The sequence below is a fragment of the Penicillium argentinense genome (assembly GCF_028826775.1).
Source record: "Penicillium argentinense strain IBT 30761 chromosome Unknown utg000009l_segment0_segment0, whole genome shotgun sequence".
Lineage (NCBI taxonomy): Eukaryota > Fungi > Ascomycota > Eurotiomycetes > Eurotiales > Aspergillaceae > Penicillium > Penicillium argentinense.
In genome coordinates this window covers 3,080,380-3,102,823 of record NW_026622668.1, presented here as the reverse complement: position 1 = coordinate 3,102,823, position 22,444 = coordinate 3,080,380, and the positions used below count along the sequence as shown (strand labels likewise).

General features: G+C 51.9%; 10 protein-coding genes across 10 annotated transcripts; 4 read left to right on the top strand and 6 right to left on the bottom strand.

The window, feature by feature from the left end:
- Positions 1-1,185: 1,185 nt before the first annotated feature.
- Positions 1,186-1,662, bottom strand: N7532_008746 (uncharacterized protein; the record flags this gene model as incomplete). The annotated part of the gene is made up of 1 exon (XM_056621238.1): positions 1,186-1,662. One exon carries the CDS (start codon positions 1,660-1,662, stop codon positions 1,186-1,188), a length of 477 nt encoding a protein of 158 aa, XP_056472044.1.
- Positions 1,663-4,893: 3,231 nt separating this feature from the next.
- On the top strand, positions 4,894-5,646 carry N7532_008745 (uncharacterized protein; the record flags this gene model as incomplete). The annotated part of the gene is made up of 2 exons (XM_056621237.1): positions 4,894-4,948; positions 5,306-5,646. The coding sequence occupies 2 exons, from the start codon at positions 4,894-4,896 to the stop codon at positions 5,644-5,646; spliced, it is 396 nt and encodes a 131-aa protein (XP_056472043.1).
- Positions 5,647-7,387: 1,741 nt separating this feature from the next.
- On the bottom strand, positions 7,388-8,411 carry pre9 (proteasome core particle subunit alpha 3; the record flags this gene model as incomplete). The annotated part of the gene is made up of 4 exons (XM_056621236.1): positions 7,388-7,527; positions 7,640-8,058; positions 8,141-8,325; positions 8,388-8,411. 4 exons carry the CDS (start codon positions 8,409-8,411, stop codon positions 7,388-7,390), a joined length of 768 nt encoding a protein of 255 aa, XP_056472042.1.
- Positions 8,412-8,491: 80 nt separating this feature from the next.
- Positions 8,492-10,473, top strand: N7532_008743 (uncharacterized protein; the record flags this gene model as incomplete). Its single annotated transcript, XM_056621235.1, has 2 exons — positions 8,492-8,760; positions 8,808-10,473. 2 exons carry the CDS (start codon positions 8,492-8,494, stop codon positions 10,471-10,473), a joined length of 1,935 nt encoding a protein of 644 aa, XP_056472041.1.
- A 238-nt stretch (positions 10,474-10,711) lies between these two features.
- N7532_008742 (uncharacterized protein) lies at positions 10,712-11,470 on the bottom strand (the record flags this gene model as incomplete). The annotated part of the gene is made up of 1 exon (XM_056621234.1): positions 10,712-11,470. One exon carries the CDS (start codon positions 11,468-11,470, stop codon positions 10,712-10,714), a length of 759 nt encoding a protein of 252 aa, XP_056472040.1.
- A 720-nt stretch (positions 11,471-12,190) lies between these two features.
- On the top strand, positions 12,191-14,805 carry N7532_008741 (uncharacterized protein; the record flags this gene model as incomplete). Its single annotated transcript, XM_056621233.1, has 2 exons — positions 12,191-12,961; positions 13,024-14,805. The coding sequence occupies 2 exons, from the start codon at positions 12,191-12,193 to the stop codon at positions 14,803-14,805; spliced, it is 2,553 nt and encodes an 850-aa protein (XP_056472039.1).
- An 828-nt stretch (positions 14,806-15,633) lies between these two features.
- Positions 15,634-16,691, bottom strand: N7532_008740 (LUC7 domain-containing protein; the record flags this gene model as incomplete). Its single annotated transcript, XM_056621232.1, has 3 exons — positions 15,634-16,098; positions 16,230-16,552; positions 16,646-16,691. 3 exons carry the CDS (start codon positions 16,689-16,691, stop codon positions 15,634-15,636), a joined length of 834 nt encoding a protein of 277 aa, XP_056472038.1.
- A 366-nt stretch (positions 16,692-17,057) lies between these two features.
- gpi16 (GPI-anchored transamidase subunit GPI16) lies at positions 17,058-18,913 on the top strand (the record flags this gene model as incomplete). The annotated part of the gene is made up of 2 exons (XM_056621231.1): positions 17,058-17,425; positions 17,488-18,913. The coding sequence occupies 2 exons, from the start codon at positions 17,058-17,060 to the stop codon at positions 18,911-18,913; spliced, it is 1,794 nt and encodes a 597-aa protein (XP_056472037.1).
- Positions 18,914-19,118: 205 nt separating this feature from the next.
- On the bottom strand, positions 19,119-19,602 carry N7532_008738 (uncharacterized protein; the record flags this gene model as incomplete). Its single annotated transcript, XM_056621230.1, has 2 exons — positions 19,119-19,352; positions 19,429-19,602. The coding sequence occupies 2 exons, from the start codon at positions 19,600-19,602 to the stop codon at positions 19,119-19,121; spliced, it is 408 nt and encodes a 135-aa protein (XP_056472036.1).
- A 627-nt stretch (positions 19,603-20,229) lies between these two features.
- N7532_008737 (putative MFS monocarboxylate transporter) lies at positions 20,230-21,655 on the bottom strand (the record flags this gene model as incomplete). The annotated part of the gene is made up of 3 exons (XM_056621229.1): positions 20,230-21,132; positions 21,188-21,425; positions 21,480-21,655. 3 exons carry the CDS (start codon positions 21,653-21,655, stop codon positions 20,230-20,232), a joined length of 1,317 nt encoding a protein of 438 aa, XP_056472035.1.
- Between the last annotated feature and the right edge of the window lie 789 nt (positions 21,656-22,444).

The following is a 22,444-nucleotide window of genomic DNA, read 5'->3' as shown; positions in this document are numbered from 1 at the left end:
CGCCGAAGCTGTTCCAGTCTGGGATGACCACGGCTGATGCATCTTCCCAATGAAGTTAGGCCAAGGCTGAGTATTCGTTGAGCTGCCAGTGTTCACGTCTACTTTCCACTTCCCTGCACCATGAACTGACTTTAGATGCTACCCGCGATATCATCCTTCAGTTGCGCTGTGTGCGATCGATTATGGAGCCGGCGATTCAGTCAAAATCGAGGATCGGCAAATACAGAGGATGCAGAACCGTCTCAACCAGCGGGCCCGACATGAGTGACCAACGCCGCATCTGTCTTTTGCTCGGTATACATCAATAATAAGTTGTATTCGCCTCCAGGGTGGTAAAGTACGTGGTCAAGCGAAGCATACTCCGTTCCACATCCATCGATGGGAACCCGATGATCTCGAAGACCCTGATCAGGCCCACATTGACACGAGGCTCAATCGCAAGCATGAAGACGATGACTCTCCTATATCTCGCCGACTCAGCCTAACTAAGCCCGACTCCAACCAGCCGTCGGGCTCGGGAACTGCATTGACCCCGAGCAAGGCTTCGATTTATACAAATCGCTTAGTCAGTCTAATACAATGGAATGTACTCCGAGGCCTCCCCAAAACAAAGCCATTCTCAGATCCTCAGTCATGGCCTGGACTCCCGATGGGAAGCCTAAAGTATTCGGCGCAAACTTTCCGAATTTCTCGAATGTACTAAATGGTGGCAAGCGTATTCCTGAATACCTAGTCCCCACCGACAGGCAAATGAGCTCCGTGCACGCGATCTGGATCATGATGCCCTTTCCGAACATGCGGGATAATATGATCCGCTGTGAAAACGCATTCGACCATGCTGAGTTTGTAAATTATATTATCAGCACAGTGCTGGATCACCAGGCTTTCCCCAATCCAACTCAAGTAAATCATACTGAATTTCCAGGAAATTCAAGATGCTAGTTTCGAGTCGGGAAGAAGATGATTTCATGCTTTGACTTCCTTGCCTGGGGTTAAGACTGTAATGTACTAACTACGTGTGATACATCACATATATCCAGCTCCTTGACTTGACATAAGATTTGATGCTTCTTCAACATTAGGATTCATGTTCATATTGTTCTTTCGTACAAGTCACGTCAAAATCCGAGCCCTCGATAATCCATTGTATCGCAGAACATGTATGTGTAGAGTCGAAAATATACACTACCGATATGCAACATGAGTACCATCCTCCTTGACATGGATTGTCCGTCGTTTGTTCGGGGATCCGCGAGCGCTCGACGCCCCTCGTTCAACATTTCTATCTGGTCCACCCTCAGTCGGTCCCCTCCATGCGTTGACATCCTTGTTTGCAGGACTCATGTTAAGTGTGCCTTTCTTGCCGCTCTTGCTCTCCTTCTCTGTCGCAGCAAGCTCGCTTTCGGGCGCAGTGTTCGACGGGTCAAACGCAGAGTCATGATGGGCAATTTCGTCGTCTGTCCCGGACTTAGAGACCTCTGATCGTTGGGGATTCAGGGCTTCGCGATCAATGTCGGTGGGTTGGCTATCTTTTTGAAGCGAAGGAATTGTGCTGAAGGTTCGGTTGCCCATTGAGGTAGAGGTTGAGCACAGTCCTGTCGAAACATGGTGGCGACTTGCGTGAGTGGCTTTCTGGCCGTTTGAAATGAGGCTCTTCCACATGATTGTTCGGAGGGGAAGATATAGAGTATGTGGCTTCGATCTGGATGACGGTAGATGCAGATTTTCAATCGTTGGTTTGACTGTGTGGGAAGGTGTGAAGAGACGGCTAGCTCGAGGAAAAAGTTTACGAGATCAAGAACATCAGTGATTACGAGAAATGGCACCTGCGAGTGCCAGGTTCTGGCGATCGGTAAACCCGGGTACGCAAGTTATCATCTTGACGTCACGTCAGGCTAACCGCATCCGGTAATGAGTTTACTCCATTTCCCCATCGGGAAGTATTAGAGTAACTTCAACAGTGCAGCAAGTGCAGCAACGACCTCTCGACCTTGAGATCATTGAAACATGCATCATTCAGAATGTGATATGATGCCTTGGCATGATTTAGGGCTTGAGTCTACCTAGAGTAATTAGTGAGCGACAGCAGTGAGGCCTGCCACGTCAACGAGACCGGCATGGCGTCTTCCCATCTCAATAATGAGTCGCATCATGGCAGCTTGTAGCTCAATTAGTTCACAAATGGATGTTGTTCAACCGCTAGTGTCTTGGGGTCACGGGAAGCTACAACGGTTCGTGGCCGCGCCAAAGCAACGGTACTGTGTCCGCGTCTAGTACAACGGAGTGGCTTGCGTCGACGTCAATACCTGATGGTCCTGTGAAAATTCATAAATTCGGAGGGATCAGCAGATCAAACATGGAAAATCGAAGCAGAGAATTTCGCTTCCGTGCAGGTTCACATATATGCACAAAAGGAGATCAAAGCCCACGCAGTTGTGGAGCTGGCACCTGGCTGTATGCAGATGCGAGGGCCCGCATCGCGAGTCTCCCTAATCAGCCAATGAGCCTCGTGGCTAGGCCTGACTCGGCGTGAGCGCTGGTGATATGCAGCAGTCACCCTCGTACATAATGGCACATCAGAGGCGGGGAACTGGCTTGCTAGCTGCATACGACCGACATCCCAGTCCGGGGTTGTTATTGGCGGTTGCACTCGGCTGTGAGGGAGGTTTTCTCGCGCCGCCGGCCAATCTGAGCACGCTGACCCGGCCTGGAGGCGGCAGTCCTCCGGCTTTGGAATCTCAAAGCTCGAGCAGCCTACCACGATTTGTCGCTGGCGGCCGAGGTATGCGTGTGGAGGGTGCGGGAGCCTCCGTTTACTTTAAGATCACGGGATCAGAGGAGCCCGGGGCTGTGGGAGCGTGTATGCGCGTCTTAGAATCCAATTTCAACGTTGTAGCATGGGTGGCCGAAGTCCATTTTATTGGAAATAAGCCAAAGATGGCACTGAGCACGGAACCAGGGACATTTGGACTCTCTCGGATCCTCTGCCGACTTCGCTTGTTGGGCAGAAATAACATCCACTCTTTCCCATGATTTTTGACTATGATCCCTGCCGGACGGAGGTCAGGGTCCCCCAGAACAGATGCGGCCATTTCGGTAGTGAGACGGGGAGAGGAAACAAGGCAGGGGGCTTAGAAAGCTGATTCGAGAGTTTCGGGGTCAATGCAACCAGTTCTCGCTCGAAATGGATCAATCGTCTCCGAAATTACACCCATTGAGGCAGTTCGCAGCCGTTCAGGGATGCCTGGGTGCCAACTCAACATCTCGCCATGGATCAGCTCCCCGTCTTCTAGGCATCAAGCGTGGTGAGTGCGGCAGCCTCCGATGGTTTTGCGTCGCATCGATGGATTCTCACCAGGTGGATCGGAAAATCACCCCAGCTGGATGAGTAGAGCCACTTTCTAATTCAAGCGCAAGACGAACAGAAAAAAAAAAAAAAAAAACAAATTGACCATCCTGCACGGTTCTCAATGACGGGGATGAAAGCCTGGGTCGTTCCTGTGGAGCTTTGGCAGAATCCATAGACATTGGTCTTTTCGACCCACGGTCTCCCAGCCAGCCTTCGCTACCGGGAATTGAGAAGCCCACGAGCCAGAAGAAAAGTGCCACGTCAGAGTCTCCGAGCTTTGGTGCAGGTGCATGTGGTAGAGCAATATGTGGAAGGTGTCACGGTTCGTGTCTGCGACGGCCGCGCCGCACGGCACTGAGACCCTATCAATTCGCCCCAAACGGGCAAATGGGTGGAAGTGAAACGTACACATGAGCGGGGACAGATGCAGGATCCCTCCTCTGCAGGCATGAAAGATCAGCTGAACGAAGAAGAATGTATCCCGTCTAAACCCCGAGGGGTTAATAGGAGACAAGCCAGACAAACCCATTTCCGTGGCCCGTGTCCCTGAGTGCAGGAAGTACCAATAGTCAAGCCTCAGTGACGCGACTTGTTGCCACCTGGGTGAGGGGACTATTGGCTGAGAGGCACGGAGCGGAAAGATGCGGCGGCGTGGGACGAAATCAGGTCGCAATTATCATCCTTGCAAGTAAGGCTCGGCAAGGGAAAGCATGGAATGGTACTAGCACGGGTTGCAGCACACACTCTAAGACCAATTCCATTCTGAATTATTGCCCAATGCAGAAAATGAGATGGCGAGGGAAGGACCGGATGGAATGGCATTATGCGGGCGTGCATGCGTATGCAATCACACAGACGGCGACGTGAAGAGGGATCCTCCCGCGGACCAGAGAAAGGGTTCTGGGTCTGACGGCTGAATGCAAGTCCCAGATAATTGGTATATCGAGGCCAATCCTGAGTGGCAACGCCGGGCGAAAAAGAAAAGTGGAATGTAGAAACATCCCATTTGGGGCGGAGTCACAGGGGACGTGCAGCACTGTCACATCCGGAAACAACAGCAACTTCTTCTTTTTGCTCGTAAATCGTATAGTTCCAAGCTAGAGGCGTCTGTTAATTGCACCAAGGTGACAGCTGGCAGAGGCCGAGAGCAACTCAATCATGCAGGATCAACGATGCACAACGCAACACGGTCACAGGAGTATGACTCCATGCGAACAGCATGCACATGGAGGCGGGGAAATACAATTTTTCGACGGCAGAGTTGCAGCAGTCGAGACCGAGAATTGGAGGATAACAGCCATGAACTGAGGGATTTTCCACCTGGCGTACATCATCATGGGGACGGAGAATCGCCACAGGCAAGAAGTTGCATGCATGCTTGAAGCAACGGTTCCTTCTTGGTGGCTCCATCCGAGAAATACCTTGGGCATCTTACCGTCTCCACAACACGGAGAACTGCTGACAGCCAACCGGATCGACCTCAACCAGGTTGCGAGGTGAAATCCGAGGATTGGGAAACACGGACGATAAGCCGTCCCGCACCGATGAATGTCGATCAGCAGGACGACGACACGAGCTGGGAGTTGCTGGCGGTGACATGTAAATATCGACCGAAACATAAATAGAGCTTTCGGATCCCCTTGACAGGTCGTTAGGTTCGAATTCATCCCCACGAGTTTCAAGTTCAAAGCCTCAAGAGAGCAATCGAGGTCCATAGATATTCCTCACAAAAGCCTTTGGTGTTTTGCCAGGAATACTTTCGTCTCTTTTGAACCACTTAAAAGTCTTCGACCAGAATTTTGTCGAAGACCAGCCTATCGAACTTGTCAGATACGCTTAGGATTGGTCAGGCAAAGCCAATTGTGTACCATCAACCTACCTGAGACAAGACCCCAGGCCCAAGAGCAAGTGAGTTTGATCGCACTCCGGATCGGACGGCACTAACGCATCTGATAGGCATGTGCTTTTACAATCAGAAGCGATTTTCGTGCGGGGACTGGAGCTGGACTAGCTTCGCCCACCGGTGCAATTACGAGTATCGCACCGGCGAAACGTGCGGCATGAAACTCGTCAACATGACCGAAAACGAGAACAGCAAGTGCCGCCTCTGCGAAAAGATTGATACCAAGTTCCGCCGGCGAAGCGCCGAGGTCGAGCGCCTTGAACGGTGGAAACGTGAGGGGGCCACTTTGGTAGCCTCGATGGACCGGTCCCAGAAACTCATCATGGATCTGGACAAGGAAATCTACACCTTGCAGCGAGAGCGCGAGGATCGACGCAACACCCTTGTGCGATAAGATGTGACCGAGATCGACAAAAATTGGCGGTATTTCCTTGAGCGAACGAGTGGCTGTATTGATTTGGTCCTCGTTTTCGTGGTTTCATATTTACTTTTTTTTTAATTATTTTCAGTTTGGGAGACTGGTTCTTTTGCTTTCGTTTTCCTTCGAACACTTGAATCCATCGGCTGGAGGAATGTTAAGGGAGATTCATGTATCACACAAGCACATAGTCTGACATCAGGTCCGAATCGAATTTCTGCAATGTGACGGGTAGCACCGCCCCATAGCGTCTGAAAATCTCTGAAGGGATTATTGGCGGTCCGGAGTTCTTCTGTCGATTCTATAGGCTGTCGAGGTCCAATGGGTCAATGGGTAAATGGATGGAGCCTAGTCTTGTCATAAGCGCCCTGGTCTCGGGGTGAGCGGTTCGCTGAGACGGTCCGGGTCTCGTCAGGGGCAAAAGTAGGGGGTTATGCTGCGGATTCCCGAGCAAGAAGCCACCTGGGTCTGGTGAACTTTGAATATTAGCCATTCATCCCGTGAGAGGACCAGGCCAGCTCTCAATGGATTCAAGACGAAGGAATGTTTCCAGGTGGGCAGTGAAACCCCTCATCCTCTCCGTGTCACGTGAAGGTATACTGCTTATGTCAGTGCTTGGTGTTCAGGCCCTGGGGTGAAATGGCTGATAGTAGCGGTCTGCCTTGCCTTGTATGGTCCGGAGGATAGTGGCTGATTCAATATGATCTGCAAATGTCATGGCGATACTTGGATTTTCTTTGCGAGAAATCGCCGGCTCACAAATGAAGATATGAGGGTGGAGAGCAACCCTGGAGGTGTGCCGCAATGTGTCCGATATATCTCCAAGTACATGCATGATTCCCTCCCTGATATTTTCCATTTCGACCAAAAGCATTGTGTCGGTGCTAGCTGTAATCTTCAATTCTATCGGAAAAAATTAGTATGTTCTCAGTGCACTCTTCGTGGTGTATTAGCTGCTTGGCCCCAGCTTACTTCTAGCGCGAGAGCACCTGTAGATATCGCGATCGCTTAGATGACTGGGAACATTGTCGATGATTGGTCGATGGCACATCCGGGATGAAAGTGCTGAGCAGTAACGCTGTCTGGTATAAATTGAAATGGTCAGAGGAAGAAGAACACACAACAGAATGACGAGGCACTTGACCAACAGGAATATCAAAATATGCGATGACATCACATCCATGGATAGTATCGACATCGCAGCACCTTACTTCCTGCTCAATCTGACCCAAACACAAGTTGCAGCATTGGAAGCGCCGAATTCAAAACTTGGATTATGCGAAAGTCCAGGTGGAGCACTATCAATGAGTGAGAAAAGCACCGGCAACTGCGCGGCCTGCGATTCTATCAGTGGCAAAAAGTCCGGGGATGGATTGGCAACGGGAGTTATATACCCTGCGATCTTCATCGGAGAATTTACGGTTGGGCCCAACATGTGAGCCAACTGCCTAAACCTTCCAGAGTTGTCAGACTACGTGTACAAATTTGTTTGATGCCGTTACAACACATCTCGTCAGCTTAGAAACAGCGAAAGAGCAAGTGCTAAGACCCGGCCGGTAGGTATCTGCCACGTCACTTGACACCGGCACGCGATGCAGACACCAACGCAAACTATCTGCTGCCGTACGGGGATTGATACTGGGAGCACAGAAGTAGCGATAGACCGAAGCTCTTGATTTGCAAGTATTCAGAACACAGGCGAAGGTATTGATCTATTTTATTTGATGTCACCCGCCTCAGGCTCATCGTCAACCTTGGCCAGCCCTTGTTCCCGCAGGAGGGCATCAATCTCATCTGCGCTCCAAAGATGGTGGTAGATCTTGCCGTCCTTGGTCTTACCCACTGTTGCGAACTCAACTGCGTAGTGTGAAATAGCTGGTTAGTATCGTCACAAATAAACGAGATTGCCCAATCCGATCCGCAGATCAGGAGCGGGTTATATTGAAGCCAGAACTAAGGAGCCACTTACTCTTCTCACTGCTCAGCTTTGTCGAGTCCATCGTCTTGCTCAGAACTTTGACGGCCATGGCGCAAGCCTCTTGCAAAGTTTGGTCCTCCTTGTAATCTTGCTTAAGCAGACTCTGCGCGCTGGCGTTGTTGGCACCAACGCTTGTAGCCTTCCAGCCACCGTAGTTTCCACTCGGGTTACTCTGGTAGAGCTGGAACTGACGAAGGTGGTCCCATCCGGCGTAGATGAAAGAAACACCAAACGGACGGAGACCACCGTGCTGGGTATATCCTTGCTTCAAATCACACAGTCGGCGGACGAGTTGTTCGCAGGGAATATCTTCGTTGTAGGTGAGGAGGTAGCGTTGGGCATTTTGACGGGCGTAATTGATGAGGATGTTGGCGTCGGCGTTCATACCAGCAACGGCGCAGATCATGTTACTGCGGATGGTTAGCTTGGACGTCATAAAGGCAAGACTGGAACACGAAGGCCGAGTCGCAGATGAAAGGACTGTTCACGCACTCGTTGATTGTGTAAAGCTTCTCGGCGGACGTATCCTGCTCGAGTAGCTTGCTGGTCACCTTCCTCTCGGCAGCAAGGACAATTCCATCTTTGGCTAGAATACCAAGGGCGGTTCCGGCGTGGGAAATTGCCTCAAGGGCATATTCGACCTGGTACAGACGGCCCTCAGGGGAGAAAATGGTGGTCTACCGAGCATCGTCATAGGTTAGCTGGAGCTGTTGCGACCGAATGGCGGGGATCGACCAACCCGTGAATCGTAACGTCGAGACATGATGTAGAGAACACAGACGTAGCAAGTAAAAAAACCAAGAACAGGAGCCGAGTTGAACGAGGTCGTGGAGGAAGAGCGGAATGGGGGAGGTGGTTGACGGTGAGCTCCAGGAAGTTCCAGGCAACTCGCCCTGGCGCGTCCTCTGTCATCCGCCAAGCTCGGACCACCTCACCACACCAAAGCTTCCAGCCGCGGCTTTGGTTTTGCGCTTCTGCGGTCCAGCATCGCGCCACAAGAACAGCCTTAGCCAAGGAACTTTGAGCTGGTTTTCCTGTCAATATGCTAAGGTCAACATACACTCCGCCGCCACCGCTGCCCCCAGGGTGGACAGAACACCGAGCGCCTACTGGTAGGTCTACACCTTGAATTAGCATTAACGTCTCTGGCTACTCACAGCCCCGACATAGGCCATTTGTACTATTACAATTCCGCTACGAAACAGTCAACATATACGAGACCCCAGGCATCTGTTCCTGAACCTGCGCCGGCAGCCCCGGCGCCTTCCCAAACACTTCCATATTACGCCCCAGAAACTTTACCAGCATTTTCCTCCACACCGTATGGCCCCGCGAGCTTTCAACCAGGCGGCGCACAGCATGAGACCCCACAAAATACTCACGGTCGAGGAGGTTTTCGCGGAGGGAAGGGACATGATCGTGGCCGACGAGAACCTCATGATAGACCGAAGTCGAAACATTCCATCCCGGATTGCGCACCCTGGGTGCTTGTGAAAACCAAGCTCGGACGGCGCTTTGTTCATAATCTAGAAACCAATGAGAGTTTCTGGAAATTCCCCCAGGAGGTTCTGAAAGGTGTGGTCGAGTACGACCGCCTAGAACGGGAGAAGAAAGAGAGAAAAGAGCAAGGAGAGGAGACGGAGGAGCCACAGACTGCGACTGCCCCAGAAAAGACCACGCCAGGGCCTGGGAAGCCCAGTGAGGTGCCTGCACAAAATTCGACAGCGCCCGAGCCCGTGGAAGCTGCCGAAGACCACGATGAGTACGAAGAGGTCGAAGTCACAGACAGTGAAGATGAAGAAGAGGGACAGCCAGTCAAGCGTGCTCGAACCGAGAGCAAGGCCCCCGAAAACGAACCGGTCGAATTCACGGAAGAGGACATGGCATATCAGCTCGAGGCAATGGGTGAAGAATATGGCCTTGACCCGGAGGAGTACGGTGAACCCGGGGACGACTGGGATGAGGGCGCCCAGGGCCTTGAACTGACAGATGCTGATGCCGAAGCGCTCTTCCGCGACCTCCTTGACGACTACAACATAAACCCATTTGCCACATGGGAGAATATCATCGAAGAAGGTCGGATCATCGAGGATTCCCGATACACAGCACCCGGGAACATGAAAAGCCGACGAGAAATTTTCTCAAGATGGAGCAGTGATCGTATCAAAGACGTTCGAGAACAAAAGGCGAAGCAAGAAAGACAAGATCCGCGGATCAAGTATTTGTCTTTCCTTCAAGAGCGTGCGACCCCCAAACTTTATTGGCCTGAATTCAAGCGCAAATATCGGAAAGAAACAGAGATGAAAGATTCACAGCTGTCCGATAAAGAGCGAGAGAAATTTTACCGCGACTATATTTCCCGCCTCAAGCTTCCTGAGAGTACTCGGAAGTCGGATCTTTCTGCTCTTCTCAAATCCGCGCCTCTTCATGCTCTCAATCGCTCGTCAAGTATTCAGGCTCTTCCGACTTTGATCATTACTGATATTCGATATATCGGGCTCCCCGCCAAAACACGCGATCCACTGATCGAGGCATTTATTTCTACTTTACCTCCGCCACCCGAGAAACAAATGACCGCGGAGGAGCAAGAGGAATATGATCGAAAGCAAAGGGAACGAGAGAAACGTGAAAAGGCTCTGGCGGAAAGAGAAAAACAGGTGGAGGAAGACAAGCGAAGAAATCGTGGAGATCTTCTTCGCGGCAAGCATCTTCTACGAGAAGGTGAGGCTGAAATAGCTGAGGCTATGCAGATTCGCAGAGATGGACTGCGCAGCTATATGGAAGTCGACGAGGCGACTGGAGAACAAGAGGAGCCCAGTCGATAATGATGACTGTCAATAATTTAGAAAAAAAAATAATTCATCATTCATATGGCTTAGTAGTTCATCGAATTGCTTGCTTCCAGCTTGTGCGCCGGGGTGTTGAGGAATCGCCCAGGTCATAGTAGCCTGCTTCTTTGTCTGGTATTGCAACATTCCGTTCCAATTTTCCAAGGGTATCATTGTAGATTAAAGGAGGCCTGATCTCCCATTGTGTGTCAACCATCATTCTTCGCCCATGAAATCATTTGAATCGCCAATCATCCCATTCCTCATCCTCATCCTCATCACTATCACTTTCCTCTGCCTCTTGTTGTTCGTCTAGGACCATCAGTTGATCCCGCGACTCGTCTTGGGCGCGTTTATGCCGGAGCTCTTCCCGCATCTGCTTCAGCTTTCGTACCCGCTGCTCCAGCTGCTCCATCTCGTCAAACTCGTCTTCCATGAATCGCGCAGCATCTTCGCGTTCGCCCTCCAATTCAGCCTCTCGTGCGCGAACCGTTGATGCTGTCTGTCTTTGTCCCAGTGCTGCAAGCTCCTCATTCGTTAACGGAGCCGCAGAGACGGTCGCATTAGCCGCGAGGGCTGCAGGTACCTGCGGGGCCCGTGATGGTTCGGCAACTTCACGCTCGAACGCGGCCCACTCGTCCTCGTCCACTGTATTCGAAGCTTGCATAGCTGGGGCGGATGGTGTCGGTTGTCCAAGTGGCAAAGTGGTTTGCTGGTGGATTTGAAGGGGTGGCTCCGGTCCAGCGGTATTCTGCTCTTCCCTATCATTCAAGACCTCATCGGAAGCTGCACCCTCGGCACTGGGCGACTCGACATCCTGTGCGTTGGCAGCAGCCTGTACAGTCTCCAAGTCGGTCGACCGTAGCTTCTTTCGCATTACGCCATCGCCGTTGTCGACCTTGCGCTTTTTGCTGATCCGATTCCCAGCAGTGTTTGGCGAAGAACCCTTGCGCGAAGCTAGTTCATTCCGCAGTAGCGACCGGACATCTGACATGACTGGCGCGATATAGAAATAGGATCGATCGGAGGAAAGTTGGACACGAGCGCGAAGTATGGTGGATCGGTGAAAAAGTCGAGTTGAAATTCCAACCAGTTTCAGGTTGATTCCAAAGTGGATTTTGCCTCGGTGGGGAATCTGGAGAAGCTCATCGTAGCAGCATCGCCAGCCTGCCGCACATCACATGACAGGATGACCTAAGCGGCCGCGGCAAGCCACTTATTCGTCCTTCGCTCCTTTCTGTTCTTCATCCTTCTTTCACCATCCCCGACTCACTTCACCTCTGAGAATCCGCTGGAGCGGCCCTCTCAGAATTATCAATCGACAACGAGCGATCACTCAATATCCCCAACACTGAACGATTTTCACGTCCGAAACCTCACGCGACCCCGCTTTTCGCCAGGCGCGAAGTGACGCGCAGCAAGGGATCGCAAATCCTGTCAAAACACGACCAAGGCGCATACCTTGCCACCACACGCTTGTGCAAAGGAGCCTTTCGCACAGAGCTTGGGGGCAGTTCTGGTGATCAAGTAATACTGTGGACTAGGCACCAGGCGTCTTCACTTGTGTATCGCGTTCTTTTTCTGCTTCATCTAGCCCCTCTGAGCCCGTAGAGACCATTGTGACCACTGGGTCAGGCGCATATCTTCGCTCTTGAGCAATCGCACACCCTATCTATCCTTGCGCTGTAGCACACTTCGGTGTTCATATCTCCTCATGGCTGGTACGCTTTCGTACACCTCCTTGGCTAGCCGCCGTTTCCAGGCTACGCAGCAATGGCAAGCCATGGTCCCGGTTGACAGCCGCGCACTGAACAACACCATGCTGACCAGGAATGCAGATGAACCACGACGCTCAGGCCGAGCCACGAAAGGCCAGCACAAAAACCTCGAACTCCCGGCCGACGCCCCCGCGAAAAAAGGCAAGGGCAAGGGCAAGACCGACAAGTCCAGCAAAGCATCCGCCGAACCGACTCCCGGACCCAGCGAAGATGGCGAAGAAGAAGAGATCATACGCTGTATCTGTGGTGAATACGAGGAGGAGGAAGACGTGGAGCGAGATATGATCTGCTGCGATCAGTGTTCTGCATGGCAACACAACGACTGTATGGGCCTCACATTTGCCAAGGGCGAAGAGCCTGATCAATATTACTGCGAACAATGTCGACCGGAGAACCACCGAGCGCTGCTTGACAAGATCGCCAAGGGCGAGAAGCCTTGGGAGGAAGTTGCGGCCAAGCGTCGCCAGGAGGCTGAGGAGAAGAAAGCAAAGCGCAAGAAGGGCAAGAAGGGCAGCCGAAAGAGCCAAGGCAAGGCAGACTCCGGTACTCCAGCTCGCGCTGGGACTTCAGCAACCCCCGGCCCTGGAGTGTCACCTGCCACAGGTGCTTCTGCTTCTGCGGAGCCCGAGAAGAATGGCCATGCCACAGACTCAAGGAGGTCAAGCACAAACAAGCGCAAACTCGAAGACAACACCGAGGCGGATATGGTGAGTGTTTGCGCCCCTATGTCTACCATGACCATCACAATGCTAACGAATGATTTTTCCAGGAACCTCAAGTGAAACAGCAACGCATCTCTCCACAGTCTACAGCGGGAGGAGCATCAAAGCTCAAATCAGAACCCACGCCAGATACCCCAGCATCCTTCGGTTCCGTGGAGGACCTGACTATTCCCGCTCGAAAGAGCGCGGCGGTAGCTCTTATCAAGCTTTTTGTAGAACCCGGTGCTTCTTCCCAGAAAAAGGCAACCTCGCAACCTGCAGAACAGCCAACTCAAGATGCTACACGACAACTTGGTCTCGCTATCGAAGATGCCATGTATCGGAATCTTTGCGGACAGACAGGGGAGCCCAACGAGGCGTATAAAGCTCAATTACGAACGATCATGTTCAACGTAAAGAAGAACCATTCTCTACGGGATCGTTTGCTCGTAGGTAGTCTCTCGCCCGATTCCTTGTCCAGGATGAAGCCAGAGGAGATGGCCAGCGAAGAGTTGCAGCAGAAGGATGCAGAGATCAAGCGGGAATCCGAGCGACAGCATATCATTATTCAGGAGCAGGGACCCCGTATTCGACGCACACACAAGGGAGAAGAGCTCATCGAAGACGAGACTCATGCCGCAACGGAGCCGGTCTTCTCTGCAGCGCCTCGTCGACTTACCGAGGCCGGGGAAAGCCCTGCCAGCCACAGCCCGATCACCTCCCGAGCACAACATACGACAAAGGCCGATGGATCTGGGCGAGGCCCGTCACCCACTGGCGAACACCATGATCATGTGTTCCCTGAGGTCGAGACAAACATTCGCGAACCTGTGCCTCATGGCAGAATCCAGGCCGATGCCGAGATCGACAATCTTCTCCGTGACGACGAACCCGATTCGCCTCCCTATTCCCCGAAGGACTACAACGACGATGGTGTCATCTGGCAAGGAAAGGTGACCATGGCCTCTCTTGCCGAATTCTCGTCTTCCGCAAAACACGTTGGAGGTGCAGATTTGAGTGGTCGTATTCCATGGAGCCAGCTTGCGCCATCGACACTGCTGGTTGATGGGCGTATCGAAATCCAGCTCGCCAGCAACTATCTCTGTGGACTGCGCTTCAGTTCCTCCACCGACGTGTCCGTCATTGCTGTGAGAAGCCCCAATCCGCCTAACGAGAGAGCGGCCTTCGACAGGCTCTTCGAATACTTCCAGGGCCGCAAGCGCTACGGTGTTATCGGAAAGCACCCACTTCCGGCTGTCAAGGATACCTATGTTGTTCCTCTCGAGGCTGGTGCTACAACCGGGCCCGAATTTATCGAACTTCTTGAGAACAACTCCCTCGAGAGCCCTATTCATGAACGACTGCTACTTGTGGTCTTCGTTGTCAAGACGGGCGAGTCCAACCCTCCATCCGTCCAGCCTTCTTCGCATCAACCCAGCCTGGAGCCGGCATCGACTGCCAGCCCTTTGACTGCCGTGGGTGGTACGCCACAGCAACCTCCTTTCGGTGTCCCTCAGGCTTCTCAAACCCCTCCAAACACACTCTCCGGCGCCAACCCAAATCCTGCTGCATATGGCCAGCAAGCCCAACCGCAGCCAGGTCAATCTGCTGCCCCGCAACAATCCACCGTCACTGGTATGGCGGCCGCTATCCAAGTGCTGGGCGCACAGGTGAATGAGCCCGCCATCCAGCAGCTCCTTAAAACTGCACCCAACGTGGAAGTGGCGCAGTTGAACGTCGTTCGCGACATCCTGGCCCGACAGCCAGCCGCCGCAGCCAACTATGATGTGCTCATGACTGCGTTGTTCGAGACCCAGGCAAACGGCCACGTTCCGCAGGCAAACACCTGATTTTCCTATTCTTACGACCATTTGCTCTTCATTCGTGTACTGTACAGATCTAGTTCTTTTAGTTACCAATGGGGGATTGGGGCTGCACTATGGCAGTCCAGGAGTTCTGGATATCGAGTCTTCAGGGTCTGGTTTCTATGGAATATTTACTTAAGTGAACTTTCCACGGCTGGCGGGCGTCACCCGCCTGTCGATTTGCCCGCAAAAACGGATCTGACTACTTTGTTTGTCTTGTATTCCTTTGGTTGATCGGAGCCGTGCATTTGTTCTGTCATGTGCACGTTCATTAAACAATTTGAATTAGCCAATTTTGGATCTGGTTTGTTTCCTGCAATCCAATAATGTACACATATTCCGGCCTCGCCCATTGGGAAATGGTTTGCCAATCGCTGTTGGGGCAATCAATTGGATGAACATACATCATCGTATCATTCTGGTATACGATGCCCATGTTTAATGGGATGAAGTGGTAGATAGAACTACACTGCGTACTACAATACCAGTCGGCGGTATGACCCGCCAAGGGTGCTAGTCAGAACGATTAAAAATGTCGAAAAATCAGAAAAGAGCTCCAATTTGTGTAGTAGTAAGCTTGAAGAATCAGAAGAGAGCTTCAAGTCTAGTACATGAGTACCAGGTATGAGAACCTGTTATACTTGGAAACAGATTGCTCTGCAAAATGGCACGTTTCCAGTGCCCAAACGCCATACCCCCGATTCCCATTTAAGGGAACGAAACGAAACCCCGACCGGCGCTATGCAAAAATTCCGAGTTTGAAAACGAGTGAAAAAGTAAGAACGAGGCATGGTAGCATTGGCAGCTTTGCCACTACCATCTTCCGCGGCCCCGGCGGCGGTTACCACCAGCACCAGCGTAGGATTGACCACCGCGACGGGAGCCCCCACCGTAGGCGTTGTAGCGTGCTTCGTCATACTGGCGCTGAGGGGGAACCCGGTCCTTGAGCTGCTCCTCGAGTTCCTTGCATTCCTTACGCATGTCACGGTAGCCCACATGAAGCTTGCCAAGGAAGTGATCGGCCAGACGTCGGTCGTTGTCAAGTCGGCTGAGGTATGCACCGCAAACGTCGCAAACTGTCAGTTTCTGATGGCCGGAGGGGCCGGAGGTCTCCTGGAGTTCCTTCAATTCCTGCTCAAGTTTGCCCTTCTCAACTCTGAAGGCATCAAGCGAACAGTACAGTGTCAAGGCCTGAGGCACGTTGTTCTTCGAAATAAAGACCTTAACCTCTTCGACGCCGTAATCGATCTGTTTGGTGAGCTCGCCGATTTGAGCATGCTTTTTGCTAGTCAGCATATGAATTCTAATTCCTCCAGGCAGTCCCCGCATGGATTGCGCCGGCACTTGACGACCTGCCGGCACTTCTCGCATGAAAGAGTGCGAGAACAAGTTTTGGACTTGGAACTTACCAGTTCCTTCGTTTTGCGGATCTCGTCGGGGGTTTTTTCGAGGCGGCGCTGATGGGAATCGATACGGTTATCACAGTCAGCGAGCAGACCGCGCATCTTGTTCAAGTAGTCGAATTCGAAGCCCCATGTTTCCTTCTCAGCAGTGGATGCCTCCTGATACTGCTTCTTAAGGCTCGAGATGTGTCGCTCGCGGCAGTGTCCAAGGTCGCTCTTGGTATTGGTGAAGCGGTCTTGAGGGCAAGTACCGACGAGGTAGGCGCGACAGACAATGGGGTCAGTAATGGAGACCTGGGGCTCGCTACTGGCTCCGGTACTGAAATTCTCTGTACAGAAAGTTGCGGTTAGCACAAGTCTGGAGACCGAAGCCAACCACAGCTACGAGTGTTGGAGCTAGCGGATAATGCGATAGCACACACCTCCCATGAGCTGCTCGAGCAGCCTTCTCTGTTCATAGCGCGCCATGACGAATTCCTGCACTCCGTGGAAGGGAGGCGAGACACGAACGAAAAAGTTGGCAAGGCGTGTCTCGAAGTCGTGACCGGCGGAGGAAGAAAGTGAGAGTTCGTGGGGGCGCGCTAGCAAACAGCTTCTCCAAGGCGGTGAGGGAAGGCGGGCACGACCATCAACCTGACTGGCCGTAGTTTGACCCCGACGCACCCGCAGCTTGCGCGATTGTCGATGTTTAGAGTCCTTGAATATTTCCGAGGCTTTTTGCGGTGACGAAAATTGTCCACGGCTTCCTTGTCCCCAATTTCCCGCCATTGGAGCTTTCCTCCACCAACATCGCATGGATTAGGAGCGGCGACGACCGAGCTCCGGCATGAAGTGATGACGGCCTTATTCCTCTGTTCTCTTTTGCTGGCACTTGCTGTCACGCCATGGAGCTCAACTGCTTTTGCGTCACCAGACTATCATGAACAGCTTTTCCTCCAACCGCTCCCCCAATCCTCCCTCCTAGCTTCATTCAACTTTCGGAGCAACACCTCCCAGCAGTCATTTGACAACCAACACTTTCGATATTTCCCCCGAGCGCTCGGCCAAATTCTACAACACGCTCATACAAAGGAACTACATCTGAGATTCACTACTGGACGATGGGATGCCGAAAGCTGGGGTTCGCGGCCATGGCGTGGCAGCAAAGAAGGAGGGACTGGTGTTGAGCTCTGGGCATGGATTGATGCTCCAGGCGATGAAGAGTATGTTACTGTACCACCCTAGTCGAGAATGCTGCCTATGATATTAGGTCTAACAGTTGCAGGGCATTTGCGAAGTGGATCACATTAACACAATCCCTGTCGGGTCTTTTCTGCGCCTCCTTGAATTTCGTGGACTCGACCCGAACTACGCGTCCCGTTGTTTCATTTGAACCAGCTGGTAACCACCAAGGTGCAGATGGGCTGCACCTCCTTCATGGAACACTCCCAGGTGAAGTTGTATGCACAGAAAACTTGACGCCGTTCTTGAAGCTCCTCCCCTGCAAGGGCAAGGCTGGGATCTCTACATTGTTTGATGGTCACAAGCTGTTTGATGCGGCATGGCAGAGCATGTCAGTGGATGTGCAACCCATCTGTACTGCCGAGGGAGAGTGTACCGTCCAAATCGAACAGACAGTGGATATGGTTCTTGATATCGAGCGATCCAAGCGGCCTCGAGCTAATCCCATTCCTCGCCCTCTACCCAATGACCAGCTAGCCTGCGATACCTCGAAGCCTTATAACTCCGAAGACACCTGCTACCCTCTTGAGAGGATAACTGACAATGCTTGGAGTCTGTCTGAAGTTTTCGGGCGGAACCTGGACGGCGTCTGCCCTCTTACTGGTTCTGATGGTACCAGCGAGCAATCAGTTTGCCTTCGAGTACCACACGAGAAGCAGGTATTTATCACGCAAGAGGCTTCTGAGATCAAGAAGGACGATGGTTTCACACGCTGCTTCAGTCTGTCGCCCTCTCAGGCCTTCGACATCTCAGTCCCGGAACAGACTGTGACCACCCCTGTTCCAATTGAAGAGCCCATCTTGAATGCGGAGCGAACTATTGTTGGTCATGGCCAGGAGCGTGGTGGCATGCGCATCATCTTCGGCAATCCGTCTAACACCACGGCTGTCGACTTCATCTTGTTTGAATCTTTGCCATGGTTCCTGCGGCCTTATATCCACACTCTGCAGGCGACGATTACTGGCCAAGATGGCATTAGAAGAGAGATCCCGACCAAGGACCTCGTCTCCTCGACGTATTATCGACCAGCCATTGACCGTGAACGTGGTACACAACTGGAATTGGCGCTATCTGTCCCGGCGGCTTCAACTGTGACCCTGACCTATGATTTTGAGAAGGCAATCTTGCGCTACACAGAGTATCCGCCTGACGCCAACCGCGGGTTCAATGTCGCTCCAGCCGTCATCCGCATCCTCAACACACCAGATAGCGCACCGTTCTATATCCGATCTACCAGCCTCCTGCTCCCCTTGCCAACACCCGACTTCAGTATGCCCTACAACGTGATTATTCTCACTAGCACTGTGATTGCCCTTGCGTTCGGCACTGTGTTTAATATACTGGTGCGACGGGTAGTCTCAGTCGATGAAGCGACCGCACTTGTTGCCCAAACAGTGAAGGGCCGCCTTCTTGGCAAGCTGATAGCTCTTCGAGACCGGATACGCCCCAAGCAGACCAAGGTCGAATAGGCGGAGTATTTTCGTGTTTTACTATTGGACACAATGCAGTAATTTAATCAAGTTCATCAATTCATAGCGTATCATAAATAATATCCATCACTATACAAACATTCTTATCAATATCAACTAGAGCGACAAGTTCAACTCGAATGGCCACCCATACTGGTGAAAAGGTCAGCCAGATATGGAAGCTCCCAGCCTTGTCACCCGAATCTCACCTTCCAAAGACGTTCTTCATAGTCCCCCAGCCAGGCATAGTCTCTGAGCCACCAGGCTTGTGGGACATGAAGGAGTGGTCCTCGGTCGCGCAGGTCGGCTCGCCGCTGTCAGTCATCGGCTTCATGCCATCCGAAGCCAAATCTACACGCTCAAGATACTTGTTCTCGGCACGAGTCTTCTGGTCACGGAGACCAAGGAAGCTTCCCATCGTTTCGTTTGCGGCCTTGGGCTATGGAACACAAGTGAACGTCAGCCTTGCTTTTTTCACGTCATGTGATATTTGTAGGACCCGTGGCCAGACATACAGGGACATGGCCAGTTCCTTGATTCAAGACATCGTCTTGTCCACCTTTGCGGAAGATACGATCGCCCCAGCCGCCGTCATCGCCACCGCCGACATTGTTGGCTGGGGTAGGCTGAGTGCCGGTGCCGCCGGCTACGGCGGTGGCGGATTGGCTGTGGGTGGGTGATGTAGGCATGTCTGGTATGAACTAGAACTTGCGATCTGTTAGCCCAAGCTTATCGTTCGAGGCTATAAAGTGGAAAGCCGGGGTAGTATAGTGAGGCGCAGGCTCAACAACTCACATTCTCTAGCAAGACTGTTGATGTCGGTCTTTGGGGCTTTTCTTGACAAAGCGAGTTACACACTCGATAATTGATAGGAAGATGGACACCATTGTGAGAAGGGACACTTTATATCGGTTTAAACTATGGGCGATACATGGGTTGACCTAATGAATTTAGAATGAGGTCACTATGAGCTCGGGCTTGGCATGATTATTGTCAGCCTGAGGCATGAATATTAGTCACCCGTCCTACATCAGGTTTCTGGGGTAAGTCGAGGCTTGCGATCGATGCATGAATTAAACGACCCAGTCAAAGAGTTACGGTCGTCTTTATATTGCATTATCATATGTTCCATGTGCGAGCCAAGCCCAAAAGAACAAATGTAATAGATTTACCGAAACTGCCGAAAATGGCAGATCGCGCTTGAAGTTCGTCTTTATTAGTATCTTTAATTGGCTTTCGACTTATGAATTTTGATTCGGGACTGCGAAGCAGTTGAAAAGGGAACTTCTATTAATTATGTACATGAACACCTGTATTTACCGAGGATTATTTCGATCGTAGCTGAATACTTGCACAGCAGGCCACGATTGCAACAGTACCGCACCAACCATAACACAACCAGCAAAAACCTGGGCGCGTAAGAACGAAGCATTCTCCAGATCGACTAATGCTCCTGCGATTGGCGTACCCGCCAAAGCGCCAAAGGACGAGATACCCCACATCATGCCCAGCCGAGTACCCATCCAGTTGGGACTGGAGCAGAAGACAGGATGCGCAACAATAGAGGTAGGCGCTGTGACCAGTACACCACTGAGAATACCCCAATAGCAAGCCCAGACAATGAAACCTGCAACTTCACTGACGGCAATCCAGGTAAACATCGCAATTGCCGAAGCCGTGACGCAGAATATCAAGATGGCGATGGGCTTGACGTATGCGACGAGAAGATAAGGGACAACACGGCCGAAGACTGACGAGCCGTTTACAATGGCCACCATGTAGAATGACAGGCTGGTCGTGGTATGCACAACGACGCGACCGTATGATGCGACGTAGAAGATGGGAACGTAATAGGCGAGCATGACGCAGGTCAGTGAGACGGAGAAGAGCATGTAGGAAGGCTCGCGGAAAGCTGTCCAGTCAATAAGGCTCCGGGCGCGCGATTTTTGACCGGGTCGTCGACATAGAATAATGCACGCGACGATCCCCATGAGCAGGCTGACAAAGGCGATGCAGCGAACTGCCCACGGGAAGCCGATTTTGGGCTGGAGCTGTCGGAACATGACGGGGAATATGACGGCTCCAACACTGGACCCAATTGATGCGATGCCAATTGCGATTGGGCGTTTTGTGGTGAAGCTGGTTGAAACGACTGTCAATGCTGGAATGTAGGCAATGCCACCACCCAGTCCAACGCAGAAGCCTTGGGCTAGAAGGACCTATATCATTGTCAGAGGACATGGATGAGGATATATTGAGGAAAACAAGACGAACCTGATAGTACTCCGTGGCAAGACTAGTCATCATCATTCCAAAAACCGTCAAGAAACTCCCGACGACAGTCAGCGCTCGAATGTATCCCGAATCAACCAACGGGCCAGACACGATACCGACCATCGGGATCAACGTCGCCTGGATACTTCCAACCCACGAAATGGCGGACGGCGATTGATCAGCCAAAAGCTCAGTCTGATAGTATTCTTGGAAAGCTCCAAAAGTGGTCAATATACCCCTACAGATATCAAGATTAGCTCTAAGCTCCAGTATGTATGAACAGAAACCTTACCAAGAATTGACAAAAACACAGAACAGCGCAAGCACCGTCAACCAAGCCTGCAGACCCCCATTAATCTTGGGTTTCAAGAGCGTATCATCTGGCTGTAGGACACCGGTGCCCGCAACCGCAGGCTGAGTGCCATTGTGGTCATGCTCCGTTTCGGGGTGAGTCGTTTTCTCACTCATATCAAGTCACCAGTCGAAACCCTGAGAACCCTCTCATAGCGACGGCACGAGCCCTGTGGCCCCTTGGAGTAGTTATAAGTTGTTCCCCGACTTTGGGCTGTGGGGAAGCTGCCCATGGGGGCGATGAGGTTTCCATTAGTCACGCGAATGAGGTGCTCGTCTCGGCTCTCCCGGCAGTTTGTAGCCGAGCTCTACCGATTTGCACTTGAAGCTCCGTCCAGCTTGCGATCTTGCGCGGTGATCTCCGATAGTTTTAGCGTGGATGTCATATGCTTAGTCCCCACATTTTGTTGCTCAACGGCTTGATTTTGGGTTCCATGCCGACTCGGGCATTTTGTATCATCGCAAAATTGGTCGGGCGACGGTTGAGATGGGCTGACGGCCATTGACGGAAAATCCCCGGGCGCATGTTTCCTTTTTTTTTCTGCTTGCATTTGCACTTGCAGATTTCCCCCCGCTGACACCTCCGACTCGTGTTCTATAGACCGCCGTTTCGCCATATCGTAGTTGTGGATTATTCATCTGCGACATCCAAGCGGTTTTTTCACCAACGTGACATGATGATCACAGGCCGGAAAATGCAACTGCCAAGACAAGCTTGAGCGGGATCTCGTGCGATTCGATTCAATTGCACCAACTTCCAAATGTCAAGAGAAGGCGCAATGGACGCCAAGTCCTTGTAGATGCCGAGTTCCGTGAATTCAAGCTTAGGCCTCAAGCTGGCATACGAGCGAAAAGGATTCCAGCTACAGCCGTGATGACTAGAAAAGTGAGTAGTTACAACCTTTT